We start from the raw sequence: 18,416 nt of genomic DNA, 5'->3' as shown, positions 1-18,416 counted from the left end.
CCCCATGCTCAGTACTTTGCCCCTTTGTGTCGCCTGCACAGTTGGGAGGAATGTGTCTCCTGCACCAGGTCTGGTGCTATAACTCATCTAGGGCTTTCATCCTCCTCCTGAGACACATAATAACACCTGACCCCATGAAAGGCGTCCTAGCTCCACGTCCTGAGTGTCCACACGCTCCTGTCCCTGCAGGTTTTACGACTGGAAAGACCCTAGATGGAGAAGTGTTGGCCGAGCAGCCGCCTCCATGGGAAATCTGCACATCATAGCTTGTAATGCATCACCTTTACATTTTATTCTTTTTAGATTTTTTTTTTATGTTTCTTATTTTTTTTTTTCTATTTTTTTTATTATATTCTTTTTTATATATTTATATATTTTTTATATTTATTATACATTTAATTTATTTCATTTTTTCTAATTTAATATTTTCCCTGATAATTTTTATTTTTTTATTGTGTGTAGTTTTCTTTTTGTTTTACATTTTTAATGTATGTATTTTCTGTTTATTTTCATAAATATTTTTCTCATCATTATAACTTATAACGTTTTGCATAATTTTTTTTAATTTTTTTTTTAAATATTATATTTTTCTTACCATCTTATCTGCTTTATTTTTGTTATTTAGTATATTTTTCTTACCATCTTATCTGCTTTATTTTTGTTATTTAGTATATTTTTCTTACCATCTTATCTGCTTTATTTTTGTTATTTAGTATATTTTTCTTTCCTTATATTTCATGTATTTTTGTCTTTTATTTATTTTTTTCTTGTGTATATGTTTGATTATTTTTCCATTTTTATATTTTATTTATGTATTTCTTTAAATTTCATAGTAATTTGTAATATTTTAATGTTTCATATATTATTAGATTATTAGATTTTTTTTGCACCTTCTCTTTTACGCTGTATTGTTGGGTTTAGCGCCCAATGAGCGGCATTCACCTGGAGTGTAAACCTTCTTCACCACCTCGGTGATCTCACCTGTATCGCAGCTCCCGGCCCTCCCCTCCCCCGCACACTCGCTGTCACTTTTAATTAGATACGGCTAAGTGGCACAATTACAGGGTTGCCATTTACGCGACGGACGATATGGGGGACACATGGTCTATTGTCAGCTGGCACGTTCGCAATCATTAATTTAATTTAGTTTTTGGAGATGAGCTGCCGGAATGGTGGAGATACGGCTGGGGGGGGGGGGGGGTCCGAGATCTGGAATCATTCCACGCTATTCATCACGGAAACACCCAGCAAATCAGCCAGATGGAGCCGCTCTGAACCCTGGGTGATCCGGGCGCCGTCCTGCGGCCTCCTCATCCTATACAGACACCTAAATGGATGATTGTTCATAAAGACATGGATATAGTTACATATTGCCGCGCCAGATCCTTCTCTGTCCTGTAGAAACAAAGCTGAAAGTTTTTCAAAACTGCATTGTTGCATAAAAAAAAAAGTTTTAAATTGTAAAAATGAAGCAAAGAAACAAATTGTAACAATATAACGGTTGTGTGGCATCGGATCCGTATATATTAGGTGGCAATGGCGAGTATTGGCCTGACCCCCGTCTCCTAGTGTAGGGGTTATCCATCCCGGACGCCATGTTTGGGGGAGGGAGTTGTGTAGTGTATTCCGGTCCCTTTAAATCCTGACATCTTGCTCTTCTTCTCATCTTTGTCCCAGGATATAGACGGCAATAAGGCGGTCTCTTCATTTGCCCCTCAAAACGCAGCTACCTCACCCCTGAAAGCAGATGAAGGTGGGCGGCAAAGTGGCGAATCCTTGTCTAATGCAGCGTTGGGCACCCCCGAAAGGCGTAAAGGAAGCTTAGCGGACGTGGTGGACACCCTGAAGCAACGCAAGATGGAGGAGTTGATCAAGAGCGAACCGGAAGGTAAGACCAACGTGGCGGATGATCCCTTTGACACAATGTGGGAGGAGCTAACAGGTCACATGACTGGGGGAAAACACTTGTCATACATTGGAGGCACTCTGGGCTTTTCCTGGAGGTCCTCTCTATGTTGATGAGTCATGACACAGAGATTCTTGAAGGTGCAGGGCACGTTCTGTTCCATTGTGTCGCAGCTGGTGTAGCCGCAGGCACTCAGGAGCCGCCATTGTCAGGAACTTGAGCAAACAGTGCAGCGCCCCGCAGTCACGTCGGGGGCAGAGCCGGACGCATTCTTCTCATAGCTGGGATTTAATCCCCCTTGTGGGGCCGTTCTGTGCCACCAGGTCCTGGCATTGTCTGTGATGGCAGAGGTCTCGGCACAGCGCTCGCCCGGCTCCCTCACCTCCGTTACACAATGCGCCCTGTTGCAATACTTTGGCGCTCTGGCTGTTGACAGCCGCTGCATTGTCTCCGGCACAAAGAGGGAACGGAGCGGATTACATTTCTGTTTACTCTCTGTATAAACAAGCAGGCATGGAAGGACTTGCTGCGTGGAGGAGGGGGGGTTCATCGGACGACAAATCGCCCTGTCCTAACATGTACCAATACCCCTCTGTATGTGCGCAGTCACGTCAGGAACACGGCCCCTCTCTGTAACTCATTGACTTCTGTCAAAGCAAAAACTATTGATTGCACAGGAAACATGCGGCCAATGTCTGTAAAATGGCAGTATAATGAGAGAGCTGTGATGTCATCACCTAACTGTTATCACCCAATGCTGTCCATCAATGTCAGTGTGCAGCAGAATAACCCTACAAAACTACAACTCCCATCAGCGTAAGTGGCTCGACCAACGAGCTGGGAATATCAACCCATGATCCCCAGCCTGTGGCCTTCCAACTGCAAAACTTCAACTCTCACCAGGGTGAGGGGCTAGAGAAACGAGCTGGGAATATTAACCCATGGTCCCCAACCTGTGGCCCTTTAACTGTGTAAAACTACATCTCCCATCATGCACTCACATCATGAGAGTTTGCCCTAACCTGTAGCTGTTCTGCTGTTGCATAACTGCAAATCCCACTATTCCCTGATAACTTTTTGCAACCTGTGGCACTCCAGCTTTTGCAGAACTGCAACTCCCATCGTGCCCTGAGAGCCCGTGGCTGATGGTTTGATCCCAGTCATTGTGGACCTACAACTCCCATCATGCCTTGTCATGTGTTACAGAGTGCCGATGAGGTCATGATGGGAGTTTTAGTAACATAGCCAGTTCAGGCCGTGACTCAGCTGTGGATAACCAAGAGGATGGAGCGAGTGTCGCGGCGTCCGGGGTTACCAGGAGCGGCAGGCGAGAGGGGAAGGCAGAGATTGCAGGACGCAATGGATTCCGGAGACCCCATTAGCGCAGGTCAGATGGAAACAGTAAAACCGATGCGGAGCCGGCGCATTATCTCCTCCGCTTATGAAAATGGACAAACAAAAGATCCGCAAAGCTTTGAAAAATAAGAATGAGGCGAAAAAAAAAACCTGCGTCCGATGTGAGACTTTACTCGCCGCTCACCATTGTTCCATTGTCTTCCGAAGGCCATTAAAATGAACAGCGGGTTGTGCGGGAAATTTCATTAAGCCTTTGTGGGGTCATTATGCCGCAGTCGTATTCATGCCACCCCCCCCCCCCCTTGCCTCCTGCAAACCAGCGCTAAAAGTGAGGAGATGTGAAAGACGGAGCGCCACAAAAGGGATGGCAGGGCGAGTAATGGGGGTCCGCACTGCTCCAACACCCCCAGCTTCATTTACATTGTATCCCCCCCCCCCCCTTGTTGCATCTCTCTTGTTCCTCCCCCTGAGATGGATGCTGATGGGGGTAGTGGTGTGCAGCGGACCAGACGCTCTCCGCAGTGGTATCAGTGCCGTCTGTACTATCTAAATACACTGGAGACAGAGCGTTCTATGGACAGGAGGGATAAAGACAGAAGCGGCTGATACCAGAGAGTAATAGATTGTACATACCTGTCCTACACCCCCCCCCCCCCAGCCTGACATGGCTGATACCAGAGAGTAATAGATTGTATATACCTGTCCTACAGTCACCCCCCCCCCCCAGCCTGACATGGCTGATACCAGAGAGTAATAGATTGTATATACCTGTCCTACAGTCGCCCACCCCAGCCTGACATGGCTGATACCAGAGAGTAATAGATTGTATATATCTGTCCTACAGTCACTTCCCCCCAGCCTGACATGGCTGATACCAGAGAGTAATAGATTGTATATACCTGTCCTACACCCCCCCCCCCCAGCCTGACATGGCTGATACCAGGGAGTAATAGATTGTATATACCTGTCCTACAGTTACCTCCCCCCCCCCAGCCTGACATGGCTGATACCAGAGAGTAATAGATTGTATATACCTGACCTACTGTCACCCCCCCCCCCCCTCAGCCTAACATGGCTGATACCAGAGAGTAATAGATTGTATATACCTGTCCTACAGTCACCCCCCCCCCCCCCCAGCCTGACATGGCTGATACCAGAGAGTAATAGATTGTATATACCTGTCCTACAGTCACCTCCCCCCACCCCCAGCCTGACATGGCTGATACCAGAGAGTAATAGATTGTATATAACTGTCCTACAGTCACCTCCCCCCCCCAGCCTGACATGGCTGATACCAGAGAGTAATAGATTGTATATACCTGTCCTACAGTCACCTCCCCCCCCCCCCCCCCCCAGCCTGACATGGCTGATACCAGAGGGTAATAGATTGTATATAACTGTCCTACAGTCACCTCCCCCCCCCCCCAGCCTGACATGGCTGATTCCAGAGAGTAATAGATTGTATATATCTGTCCTACACCCCCCCCCCCCCCAGCCAGACATGGCTGATACCAGAGAGTAATAGATTGTATATACCTGTCCTACAGTCACCTCCCCCCCAGCCTGATATGGCTGATACCAGAGAGTAATAGATTGTATATATCTGTCCTACATCCCCCCCCCCAGCCTGACATGGCTGATACCAGAGAGTAATAGATTGTATATACCTGTCCTACAGTCACCTCCCCCCCCAGCCTGACATGGCTGATACCAGAGAGTAATAGATTGTATATACCTGTCCTACACCTCCCCCCCCAGCCTGACATGGCTGATACCAGAGAGTAATAGATTGTATATACCTGTCCTACACCCCCCCCCCCCCAGCCTGACATGGCTGATACCAGAGAGTAATAGATTGTATATACCTGTCCTACAGTCACCTCCCCCCCCCCCCAGCCTGACATGGCTGATACCAGAGAGTAATAGATTGTATATACCTGTCCTACAGTCACCTTCCCCCCCCCCAGCCTGACATTGCTGATTCCAAAGAGTAATAGAGTGCTGCAGGTATGGCTCTCCTTAGAGTAGTTCTTCCTGTGCTGTTCAACATGTGGCGTATCTGTTCTCCATGGGCACTTTGTGGTGGTATCTGTACTCCATGGGCACTGTATAGCGGTATCTGTACTCCATGGGCACTGTATAGCGGTATCTGTACTCCATGGGCACTTTGTGGTGGTATCTGTACTCCATGGGCACTGTATAGCGGTATCTGTACTCCATGGGCACTGTATAGCGGTATCTGTACTCCATGGGCACTGTATAGCGTTATCTGTACTCCATGGGCACTTTGTGGTGGTATCTGTACTCCATGGGCACTGTATAGCGGTATCTGTACTCCATGGGCACTGTATAGCGGTATCTGTACTCCATGGGCACTTTGTGGTGGTATCTGTACTCCATGGGCACTGTATAGCGGTATCTGTACTCCATGGGCACTTTGTGGTGGTATCTGCACTCCATGGGCACTGTATAGCGGTATCTGTACTCCATCGGCACTTTGTGGTGGTATCTGTACTCCATGGGCACTGTATAGCGGTATCTGTACTCCATGGGCACTGTATAGCGGTATCTGTACTCCATGGGCACTTTGTGGTGGTATCTGTACTCCATGGGCACTGTATAGCGGTATCTGTACTCCATGGGCACTGTATAGCGGTATCTGTACTCCATGGGCACTTTGTGGTGGTATCTGTACTCCATGGGCACTGTATAGCGGTATCTGTACTCCATGGGCACTGTATAGCGGTATCTATACTCCATGGGCACTTTGTGGTGGTATCTGTACTCCATGGGCACTGTATAGCGGTATCTGTACTCCATGGGCACTGTATAGCGGTATCTGTACTCCATGGGCACTTTGTGGTGGTATCTGCACTCCATGGGCACTGTATAGCGGTATCTGTACTCCATGGGCACTGTGTGGTGGTATCTCTACTCCATGGGCACTGTATAGCGTTATCTGTACTCCATGGGCACTGTATAGCGGTATCTGTACTCCATAGGCACTTTGTGGTGGTATCTGCACTCCATAGGCACTGTATAGCGGTATCTGTACTCCATGGGCACTTTGTGGTGGTATCTGCACTCCATAGGCACTGTATAGCGGTATCTGTACTCCATGGGCACTGTGTGGTGGTATCTCTACTCCATGGGCACTGTATAGCGTTATCTGTACTCTATGGGCACTGTATAGCGGTATCTGTACTCCATAGGCACTTTGTGGTGGTATCTGCACTCCATAGGCACTGTATAGCGGTATCTGTACTCCATGGGCACTGTGTGGTGGTATCTCTACTCCATGGGCACTTTGTGGTGGTATCTCTACTCCATGGGCACTTTGTGGTGGTATCTGTACTCCATGGGCACTGTGTGGTGGTATCTCTACTCCATGGGCACTGTGTGGTGGTATCTCTACTCCATGGGCACTTTGTGGTGGTATCTGTACTCCATGGGCACTGTATAGCGGTATCTGTACTCCATGGGCACTTTGTGGTGGTATCTGCACTCCATGGGCACTGTATAGCGGTATCTCTACTCCATGGGCACTTTGTGGTGGTATCTCTACTCCATGGGCACTGTGTGGTGGTATCTCTACTCCATGGGCACTGTGTGGTGGTATCTCTACTCCATGGGCACTGTGTGGTGGTATCTCTACTCCATGGGCACTTTGTGGTGGTATCTGCACTCCATAGGCACTGTGTGGTGGTATCTCTACTCCATGGGCACTGTGTGGTGGTATCTCTACTCCATGGGCACTGTGCGGTGGTATCTCTACTCCATGGGCACTTTGTGGTGGTATCTGCACTCCATAGGCACTGTGTGGTGGTATCTCTACTCCATGGGCACTGTGTGGTGGTATCTCTACTCCATGGGCACTTTGTGGTGGTATCTGCACTCCATAGGCACTGTATAGCGGTATCTGTACTCCATGGGCACTGTGTGGTGGTATCTCTACTCCATGGGCACTTTGTGGTGGTATCTGCACTCCATAGGCACTGTATAGCGGTATCTGTACTCCATGGGCACTGTGTGGTGGTATCTCTACTCCATGGGCACTTTGTGGTGGTATCTGTACTCCATGTGCACTGTATAGTGGTATCTGTACTCCATGGGCACTGTATAGCGTTATCTGTACTCCATGGGCACCATGTGGCGTTATATGTCGTCGTACCTGTTGTGGTGATGTCGGGTAGGCAGCACATCGCTCTGACAAGTACATTCATCCGCCTTGTAATTTGTGTAATTGTGAGCGTGCTCAGTGTAATCCCCTAGAAAATCTCCACACAACTTTCCTGTAATCAGACCCCGAGGACATGGCTGCCCCCTCCCCGGTCTCCGCTACCTTATCCGTTTGGAGAGGAGACTTCTTGCCTGATTAAGTCGCCAGCGCTGGATATTTCATCGTCCTCCATGTCTGACAGAGCGCGAGTTCTCGCCGCCCGGGGCCTTTGTATCTCAGCACAGAAAACAATCACCGCTAACAAGGCAATAAAGCCAGATCCATTGTCTGCCGAGCAGCTGCACTGCCGCCAAGGAGTCACGGAACGGTAGCAGTGTGATGAGTAGGGGTCTCTGGGCTATGTATAGTGGTAGCAGTGTGATGAGTAGGGGTCTCTGGGCTATGTATAGTGGTAGCAGTGTGATGAGTAGGGGTCTCTGGGCTATGTATAGTGGTAGCAGTGTGATGAGAAGGGGTCTCTGGGCTATGTATAGTGGTAGCAGTTTGATGAGTAGGGGTCTCTGGGCTATGTATAGTGGTAGCAGTGTGATGAGTAGGGGTCTCTGGGTTATGTATAGTGGTAGCAGTGTGATGAGTAGGGGTCTCTGGGTTATGTATAGTGGTAGCAGTGTGATGAGTAGGGGTCTCTTGGTTATGTATAGTGGTAGCAGTGTGATGAGTAGGGGTCTCTGGGTTATGTATAGTGATAGCAGTGTGATGAGTAGGGCTCTCTGGGTTATGTATAGTGATACATGGAGCAGTGTGATGAGTAGGGGTCTCTGGGCTATGTATAGTGGTAGCAGTGTGATGAGTAAGGGTCTCTGGGTTATGTATAGTGATACATGGAGCAGTGTGATGAGTAGGGGTCTCTGGGCTATGTATAGTGGTAGCAGTGTGATGAGTAAGGGTCTCTGGGTTATGTATAGTGATACATGGAGCAGTGTGATGAGTAGGGGTCTCTGGGCTATGTATAGTGGTAGCAGTGTGATGAGTAGGGGTCTCTGGGCTATGTATAGTGGTAGCAGTGTGATGAGTAGGGGTCTCTGGGTTATGTATAGTGGTAGCAGTGTGATGAGTAGGGGTCTCTGGGTTATGTATAGTGGTAGCAGTTTGATGAGTAGGGGTCTCTGGGTTATGTATAGTGGTAGCAGTGTGATGAGTAGGGGTCTCTGGGTTATGTATAGTGATACATGGAGCAGTGTGATGAGTAGGGGTCTCTGGGTTATGTATAGTGGTAGCAGTGTGATGAGTAGGGGTCTCTGGGTTATGTATAGTGGTAGCAGTGTGATGAGTAGGGGTCTCTGGGTTATGTATAGTGGTAGCAGTGTGATGAGTAGGGGTCTCTGGGCTATGTATAGTGGTAGCAGTGTGATGAGTAGGGGTCTCTGGGCTATGTATAGTGGTAGCAGTGTGATGAGTAGGGGTCTCTGGGTTATGTATAGTGGTAGCAGTGTGATGAGTAGGGGTCTCTGGGTTATGTATAGTGGTAGCAGTGTGATGAGTAGGGGTCTCTGGGTTATGTATAGTGATACATGGAGCAGTGTGATGAGTAGGGGTCTCTGGGCTATGTATAGTGGTAGCAGTTTGATGAGTAGGGGTCTCTGGGTTATGTTTAGTGGTAGCAGTGTGATGAGTAGGGGGTCTCTGGTTTATGTATAGTGGTAGCAGTGTGATGAGTAGGGGTCTCTGGGCTATGTATAGTGGTAGCAGTGTGATGAGTAGAGGTCTCTGGGTTATGTATAGTGGTAGCAGTTTGATGAGTAGGGGTCTCTGGGTTATGTATAGTGGTAGCAGTGTGATGAGTAGGGGTCTCTGGGTTATGTATAGTGGTAGCAGTGTGATGAGTAGGGGTCTCTGGGCTATGTATAGTGGTAGCAGTGTGATGAGTAGGGGTCTCTGGGTTATGTATAGTGGTAGCAGTGTGATGAGTAGGGGTCTCTGGGTTATGTATAGTGATACATGGAGCAGTGTGATGAGTAGGGGTCTCTGGGCTATGTATAGTGGTAGCAGTGTGATGAGTAGGGGTCTCTGGGTTATGTATAGTGGTAGCAGTGTGATGAGTAGGGGTCTCTGGGTTATGTATAGTGGTAGCAGTGTGATGAGTAGGGGTCTCTGGGTTATGTATAGTGATACATGGAGCAGTGTGATGAGTAGGGGTCTCTGGGCTATGTATAGTGGTAGCAGTGTGATGAGTAGGGGTCTCTGGGTTATGTATAGTGGTAGCAGTGTGAAGAGTAGGGGTCTCTGGGTTATGTATAGTGGTAGCAGTGTGATGAGTAGGGGTCTCTGGGCTATGTATAGTGGTAGCAGTGTGATGAGTAGGGGTCTCTGGGTTATGTATAGTGGTAGCAGTGTGATGAGTAGGGGTCTCTGGGTTATGTATAGTGGTAGCAGTGTGATGAGTAGGGGTCTCTGGGTTATGTATAGTGATACATGGAGCAGTGTGATGAGTAGGGGTCTCTGGGCTATGTATAGTGGTAGCAGTGTGATGAGTAGGGGTCTCTGGGTTATGTATAGTGGTAGCAGTGTGAAGAGTAGGGGTCTCTGGGTTATGTATAGTGGTAGCAGTTTGATGAGTAGGGGTCTCTGGGTTATGTATAGTGGTAGCAGTGTGATGAGTAGGGGTCTCTTGGTTATGTATAGTGTTAGCAGTGTGATGAGTAGGGGTCTCTTGGTTATGTATAGTGGTAGCAGTGTGATGAGTAGGGGTCTCTGGGTTATGTATAGTGGTAGCAGTGTGATGAGTAGGGGTCTCTGGGTTATGTATAGTGGTAGCAGTGTGATGAGTAAGGGTCTCTGGGTTATGTATAGTGATATATGGAGCAGTGTGATGAGTAGGGGTCTCTGGGTTATGTATAGTGGTAGCAGTATGATGAGTAGGGGTCTCTGGGTGCGGCTGCCCTGGCCGGGGGCAGATGGGGGGCTGGAGGCCCTGTAGCCTGGGGGCTGATAGAGAAGCAGCACAGGGGAAGAGAACCTGATGGAACATGTGAAATTTTTACTATCTTACCCAGAATTCTTCATCAGCTTAACCCCTTGTGGTGCGGGGAGCAGGAAACTCTGCAGCTTAGAGAGCTGTATGTGAGAAGCTGCCGTACGGCACAGGGGAGTCACTGACAGGATCTCAGCAGGGAAAATCATTAGGCTGCAGCTTTAGATGTGATTGGACTATAAAGCAAGGTATACGCTATATGTGAAATAATGTGGTGCAGCAGAGTTGGGGTTTATGATGGGGTCTCGGCAGTGCAGATGATTCATATTTAGAACCAGGACCTGACTGCAGCTTTGGATGTGATTGGAGTCTAACGCAAGGTATAACCTATAAGTGAATTGATTAGGTGCAGAAGAGTGGAGTGAGTGATAGGGCTTCAGCAGTACAGATGGATTCCCAGTTATAACCAGGACCAGACTACAGCTTTTGATGTAACTGAAGTGTGGCATCCCATAAGCCATGGTCAGGGCAGAGTCAGGTGAGGCAGTGCTGGCTGTATGAGGTATGGGTGGCACATAGATGTAGAGAGGCAGCCACCTGCTCCTGAGCCCTCTCGTTCCCGGCTCAAAAGGTTTAGGACCCTCGGTGAATAATAAGCATCCAATCTTGGAGGAGGCGGCAGCCCATCTCGGCGGCGGCTGTAGTGTTTGGTGGAGGGCTGTTGTGGTACCCCCGAGGCGCCTGTCATGACCGTGCATATTAAAATTAATCAGGATCCTTAGGCCGCTGTGACTGTGTGATTAACAGCGCCAAGTACAGATCAAGCCGCCTCTCTTCATTACAATGCGCCCGCCTGCCCGGCTTCTAGTGGCCACTTGGCCTTGTTTAATAGGATTCGCCGGTGGAGTGGGCACGACCCACACTAGTGTGAGTGAAGAGCTCACTTGAAAGTTTCCTGCACCACCTGCGCCCCCAGTGTCAGTCTGGATGTGGGACATGGGCAGCGGCCCTGGCACTGACCCACGGCTTTGGGATGGACCTTTCTGGCGCTCAATTATTCCGATTCTTTGCAGTGCCAGGTACGAGCTGTTTTACTGCGAAAACTAATGAGGGGAAAGATTTCAGGACGTTTCCTGAAGAAGCTGGAAATTCTTTGTGTGGGTGAACCTGGGCAGGAAGCGAGCCGCCTGTGTGCCCAAAGCCGGGAAACCAGCCCAGTGGTGTGTGTGTGTAGTGTGGGCAGAGACCTCAGAACGGCCATACCCCTCCCAGAGCCCATAGACCCCTGCACAAGAACAGCCCATAGACCCCTGCACAGAAACAGTCCTCAGACCCCTGCACAGAAACAGCCCATAGACCCCTGCACAAAAACAGCCCATAAACCCCTGCACAGAAACAGCCCATAGACCCCTGCACAAGAACAGCCCATAGACCCCTGCACAGAAACAGCCCATAGACCCCTGCACAAGAACAGCCCATAGACCCCTGCACAGGAACAGCCCATACACCTCCCACAGCCCATAGACCCCTGCAGGACCACCCAATACACCCCTGCACAGGAACAAACCATAGACCCCTGCAGGGCCAGCCCATAGACCCCTCCACAGGACCAGCCCATAGACCCCTCCACAGGACCAGCCCATAGACCCCTCCACAGAAGCAGCCCATAGACCCCTCCACAGGACCAGCCCATAGACCCCTCCACAGGACCAGCCCAAAGACCCCTCCACAGAAACAGCCCATACACCTCCCACAGCCCATAGACCCCTGCACAGAAACAGCCCATAGACCCCTGCACAGAAACAGCCTGTAGACCCCTGCACAGAAACAGCCCGTAGACCCCTGCACAGAAACAGCCCATAGACCCCTGCAGGGACAGCTCATAGACCCCTGCACAGAAACAGCCCGTAGACCCCTGCACAGAAACAGCCCATAGACCCCTGCAGGGACAGCTCATAGACCCCTGCACAAGAACAGCCCATAGACCCCTGCACAGAAACAGCCCATAGACCCCTGCACAAGAACAGCCCATAGACCCCTGCACAAGAACAGCCCATAGACCCCTGCACAGAAACAGCCCATAGACCCCTGCACAGAAACAGCCCATACACCTCCCACAGCCCATAGACCCCTGCAGGACCACCCAATACACCCCTGCACAGTAACAAACCATAGACCCCTGCAGGGCCAGCCCATAGACCCCTCCACAGGACCAGCCCATAGACCCCTGCAGGGCCAGCCCATAGACCCCTGCAGGGCCAGCCCATAGACCCCTGCAGGGCCAGCCCATAGACCCCTGCACAAGAACAGCCCATAGACCCCTCCACAGGACCAGCCCATAGACCCCTCCACAGGACCAGCCCATACACCTCCCACAGCCCATAGACCCCTGCACAAGAACAGCCCATAGACCCCTCCACAGGAGCAGCCCATAGACCCCTCCACAGGAGCAGCCCATAGACCCCTGCACAGGAGCAGCCCATAGACCCCTGCATAGGACCAGCCCATAGACCCCTGCACAAGAACAGCCCATAGACCCCTCCACAGGAGCAGCCCATAGACCCCTGCACAAGAACAGCCCATAGACCCCTCCACAGGACCAGCCCATACACCTCCCACACCCCATAGACCCCTGCAGGGACAGCCCATAGACCCCTGCAGGAGCAGCCCATAGACCCCTGCACAGGAGCAGCCCATAGACCCCTCCACAGGAGCATCCCATAGACCCCTGCACAGGAGCAGCCCATAGACCCCTGCACAGGAGCAGCCCATAGACCCCTCCACAGGAGCATCCCATAGACCCCTCCACAGGAGCATCCCATAGACCCCTGCACAGGAGCAGCCCATAGACCCCTCCACAGGAGCATCCCATAGACCCCTGCACAGGAGCAGCCCATAGACCCCTCCACAGGAGCAGCCCATAGACCCCTCCACAGGACCAGCCCATAGACCCCTCCACAGGAGCAGCCCATAGACCCCTCCACAGGAGCAGCCCATAGACCCCTGCAGGGACAGCCCATACACCTCCCACAGCCCATAGACCCCTGCAGGGACAGCTCATAGACCCCTCCACAGGAGCATCCCATAGACCCCTGCACAGGAGCATCCCATAGACCCCTCCACAGGAACAGCCCATAGACCCCTCCACAGGAGCAGCCCATAGACCCCTCCACAAGAGCAGCCCATAGACCCCTGCACAGGAGCAGCCCATAGACCCCTGCACAGGAGCAGCCCATAGACCCCTGCACAGGAGCAGCCCATAGACCCCTGCACAGGAGCAGCCCATAGACCCCTGCACAGGAGCAGCCCATAGACCCCTCCACAGGAGCAGCCCATAGACCCCTCCACAGGAGCAGCCCATAGACCCCTCCACAGGAGCAGCCCATAGACCCCTGCACAGGAACAGCCCATAGACCCCTCCACAGGAGCAGCCCATAGACCCCTGCACAGGAACAGCCCATAGACCCCTCCACAAGAGCATCCCATAGACCCCTGCACAGGAGCAGCCCATAGACCCATCCACAGGAGCAGCCCATAGACCCCTGCACAGGAGCAGCCCAAAGACCCCTCCACAAGAGCATCCCATAGACCCCTCCACAGGAGCATCCCATAGACCCCTGCACAGGAGCATCCCATAGACCCCTCCACAAGAGCATCCCATAGACCCCTCCACAGGAGCATCCCATAGACCCCTGCACAGGAGCATCCCATAGACCCCTCCACAGGAGCATCCCATAGACCCCTGCACAGGAGCAGCCCATAAACCCCTGCACAGGAGCAGCCCATAGACCCCTGCACAGGAGCAGCCCATAGACCCCTGCACAGGAGCAGCCCATAGACCCCTGCACAGGAGCAGCCCATAGACCCCTGCACAGGAGCAGCCCATAGACCCCTGCACAGGAGCAGCCCATAGACCCCTGCACAGAAGCAGCCCATAGACCCCTGCACAGGAGCAGCCCATAGACCCCTGCACAGGAGCAGCCCATAGACCCCTGCACAGGAGCAACCCATAGACCCCTCCACAGGAGCAGCCCATAGACCCCTCCACAGGAGCAGCCCATAGACCCCTCCACAGGAGCATCCCATAGACCCCTGCACAGGACCAGCCCATAGACCCCTGCACAGAAACAGCCCATAGACCCCTGCACAGAAACAGCCCATAGACCCCTGCACAGAAACAGCCCATAGACCCCTGCACAAGAACAGCCCATAGACCCCTGCACAGAAACAGCCCATACACCTCCCACAGCCCATAGACCCCTGCAGGACCACCCAATACACCCCTACACAGGAACAAACCATAGACCCCTGCAGGGCCAGCCCATAGACCCCTCCACAGGACCAGCCCATAGACCCCTGCAGGGCCAGCCCATAGACCCCTGCAGGGCCAGCCCATAGACCCCTGCACAAGAACAGCCCATAGACACCTGCACAAGAACAGCCCATAGACCCCTCCACAGGACCAGCCCATAGACCCCTGCACAAGAACAGCCCATAGACCCCTCCACAGGACCAGCCCATACACCTCCCACAGCCCATAGACCCCTGCAGGAGCAGCCCATAGACCCCTGCACAGGAGCAGCCCATACACCTCCACAGGAGCAGCCCATACACCTCCCACAGCCCATAGACCCCTGCAGGGACAGCCCATAGACCCCTCCACAGGAGCAGCCCATAGACCCCTCCACAGGAGCAGCCCATAGACCCCTCCACAGGAGCAGCCCATAGACCCCTGCACAGGAGCAGCTCATAGACCCCTGCACAGGAGCAGCCCATAGACCCCTGCACAGGAGCATCCCATACACCCCTGCACAGGAGCTTCCCATAGACCCCTCCACAGGAGCAGCCCATAGACCTCTCCACAGGAGCAGCCCATAGACCCCTGCACAGGAGCAGCCCATAGACCCCTCCACAGGAGCAGCCCATAGACCTCTCCACAGAAGCATCCCATAGACCCCTCCACAGGAGCAGCCCATAGACCCCTCCACAGGAGCTTCCCATAGACCCCTGCACAGGAGCTTCCCATAGACCCCTCCACAGGAGCAGCCCATAGACCCCTCCACAGGAGCAGCCCATAGACCCCTCCACAGGAGCAGCCCATAGACCCCTGCACAGAAACAGCCCATAGACCCCTGCACAGAAACAGCCCATAGACCCCTGCACAGAAACAGCCCATAGACCCCTGCACAGAAACAGCCCATAGACCCCTGCACAGAAACAGCCCATAGACCCCTGCACAGAAACAGCCCATAGACCCCTGCACAAGAACAGCCCATAGACCCCTGCACAGAAACAGCCCATACACCTCCCACAGCCCATAGACCCCTGCAGGACCACCCAATACACCCCTACACAGGAACAACCCATAGACCCCTGCAGGGCCAGCCCATAGACCCCTCCACAGGACCAGCCCATAGACCCCTGCAGGGCCAGCCCATAGACCCCTGCAGGGCCAGCCCATAGACCCCTGCACAAGAACAGCCCATAGACCCCTGCACAAGAACAGCCCATAGACCCCTCCACAGGACCAGCCCATACACCTCCCACACCCCATAGACCCCTGCACAGGAGCAGCCCATACACCTCCACAGGAGCAGCCCATACACCTCCCACAGCCCATAGACCCCTGCAGGGACAGCCCATAGACCCCTCCACAGGAGCAGCCCATAGACCCCTCCACAGGAGCAGCCCATAGACCCCTGCACAGGAGCAGCCCATAGACCCCTGCACAGGAGCAGCCCATAGACCCCTGCACAGGAGCATCCCATACACCCCTGCACAGGAGCAGCCCATAGACCCCTGCACAGGAGCAGCCTATAGACCCCTCCACAGGAGCATCCCATAGACCCCTCCACAGGAGCTTCCCATAGACCTCTCCACAGGAGCAGCCCATAGACCCCTCCACAGGAGCAGCCCATAGACCCCTCCACAGGAGCAGCCCATAGACCCCTCCACAGGAGCAGCCTATAGACCCCTCCACAGGAGCAGCCCATAGACCCCTCCACAGGAGCTTCCCATAGACCTCTCCACAGGAGCAGCCTATAGACCCCTCCACAGGAGCAGCCTATAGACCCCTCCACAGGAGTAGCCCATAGACCCCTCCACAGAAGCATCCCATAGACCCCTCCACAGGAGCAGCCCATAGACCCCTCCACAGGAGCTTCCCATAGACCCCTGCACAGGAGCTTCCCATAGACCCCTCCACAGGAGCAGCCCATAGACCCCTCCACAGGAGCAGCCTATAGACCCCTGCACAGGAGCTTCCCATAGACCCCTCCACAGGAGCAGCCCATAGACCCCTCCACAGGAGCAGCCTATAGACCCCTCCACAGGAGCAGCCCATAGACCCCTCCACAGGAGCAGCCCATAGACCCCTCCACAGGAGCTTCCCATAGACCCCTCCACAGGAGCAGCCCATAGACCCCTCCACAGAAGCAGCCCATAGACCCCTCCACAGGAGCAGCCCATAGACCCCTCCACAGGAGCAGCCCATAGACCCCTTCACAAGAGCAGCCCATAGACCCCTCCACAGGAGCATCCCATAGACCCCTCCACAGGAGCAGCCCATAGACCCCTCCACAGGAGCAGCCTATAGACCCCTCCACAGGAGCAGCCTATAGACCCCTTCACAAGAGCAGCCCATAGACCCCTCCACAGGACCAGCCCATAGACCCCTCCACAGGAGCAGCCCATAGACCCCTTCACAAGAGCAGCCCATAGACCGCTCCACAGGAGCAGCCTATAGACCCCTCCACAGGAGCAGCCCATAGACCCCTCCACAGGAGCAGCCTATAGACCCCTTCACAGGAGCAGCCCATAGACCCCTCCACAGGAGCAGCCTATAGACCCCTTCACAAGAGCAGCCCATAACAGGGTTTGTTATCAGTTTGCTCTGGATTGTTACATTGTAGCAAACCCTCTGCTGTCCTGTATATAGTGATGGCGAGGGTTGTCCAGGTGAGTGGCGGCTCCTTGTACTGCTGGGCGGAGGTGACATGGAAAGAAAAAGGCTCCAGGAGCAAACAGAGCTGTCATCAGCCGCTTTGTGCCTCCTGTTTACTCTGCTATTCCTGGACAATAGACATTGTGCGCCGGGTGGTGCAGCCGCTTCTCCCTGTCCTTTGTCTTTCTGTTCAGTCTCTATAAAGTTTGCTGTGTCTTTGTACCTGAGCCCCTGACATGGCATGTAAGCAATGCGGCAACGCCTCCGCCATGATTGAAGGAAATTCCACAGAGACTTACCTGCAGCTATGTGTCAGGACACGACTCACTGCGACGAACCCCCAGCCCCAAACAGTGACACCCCCCAACCGGACACCTGTCGTCCTAAGAGCAGTATACGTAGCCTGAGAGCTTACATAGGACTGCAGGTACCACCTACTACATGATCTGTACTCAGAGATATCACTGTGTTATCTGTGGTGTTACATAGGACTGCAGGTGACTACTACATTATCTGTACTCAGAGATATCACTGTGTTATCTGTGGTGTTACATAGGACTGCAGGTGACAGCTACTACATTATCTGTACTTAGAGATATCACTGTGTTATCTGTGGTGTTACATAGGACTGCAGGTGACTACTACATTATCTGTACTCAGAGATATCACTGTGTTATCTGTGGTGTTACATAGGACTGCAGGTGACTACTACATTATCTGTACTCAGAGATATCACTGTGTTATCTGTGGTGTTACATAGGACTGCAGGTGACAGCTACTACATTATCTGTACTCAGAGATATCACTGTGTTATCTGTGGTGTTACATAGGACTGCAGGTGACTACTACATTATCTGTACTCAGAGATATCACTGTGTTATCTGTGGTGTTACATAGGACTGCAGGTGACTACTACATTATCTGTACTCAGAGATATCACTGTGTTATCTGTGGTGTTACATAGGACTGCAGGTGACTACTACATTATCTGTACTCAGAGATATCACTGTGTTATCTGTGGTGTTACATAGGACTGCAGGTGACATCTACATTATCTGTG

At 52.2% G+C, this 18,416-nt stretch overlaps 1 protein-coding gene across 4 annotated transcripts in view; it reads left to right on the top strand.

The window, feature by feature from the left end:
• The window catches only part of SOX5 (SRY-box transcription factor 5), a 269,761-nt gene that overhangs the window by 75,710 nt on the left and 175,635 nt on the right, over positions 1 to 18,416 (top strand). For 3 of the 4 annotated variants that reach the window (XM_069963898.1, XM_069963910.1, XM_069963904.1), the window contains exon 4: positions 1,678 to 1,888. The exons of the other annotated variant lie outside the window; for it this stretch is intronic. In XM_069963898.1, the coding sequence (XP_069819999.1) occupies positions 1,678 to 1,888 (211 nt within the window). The remainder of the gene's footprint in view (positions 1 to 1,677; positions 1,889 to 18,416) is intronic. 4 annotated transcript variants of the gene reach the window in all.

The sequence above is a fragment of the Dendropsophus ebraccatus genome, chromosome 1, assembly GCF_027789765.1.
Source record: "Dendropsophus ebraccatus isolate aDenEbr1 chromosome 1, aDenEbr1.pat, whole genome shotgun sequence".
NCBI classification, from domain to species: Eukaryota; Metazoa; Chordata; class Amphibia; order Anura; family Hylidae; genus Dendropsophus; species Dendropsophus ebraccatus.
Note: the sequence above shows the minus strand (reverse complement) of the source record. Positions and strands in the feature narration are given on the sequence as shown.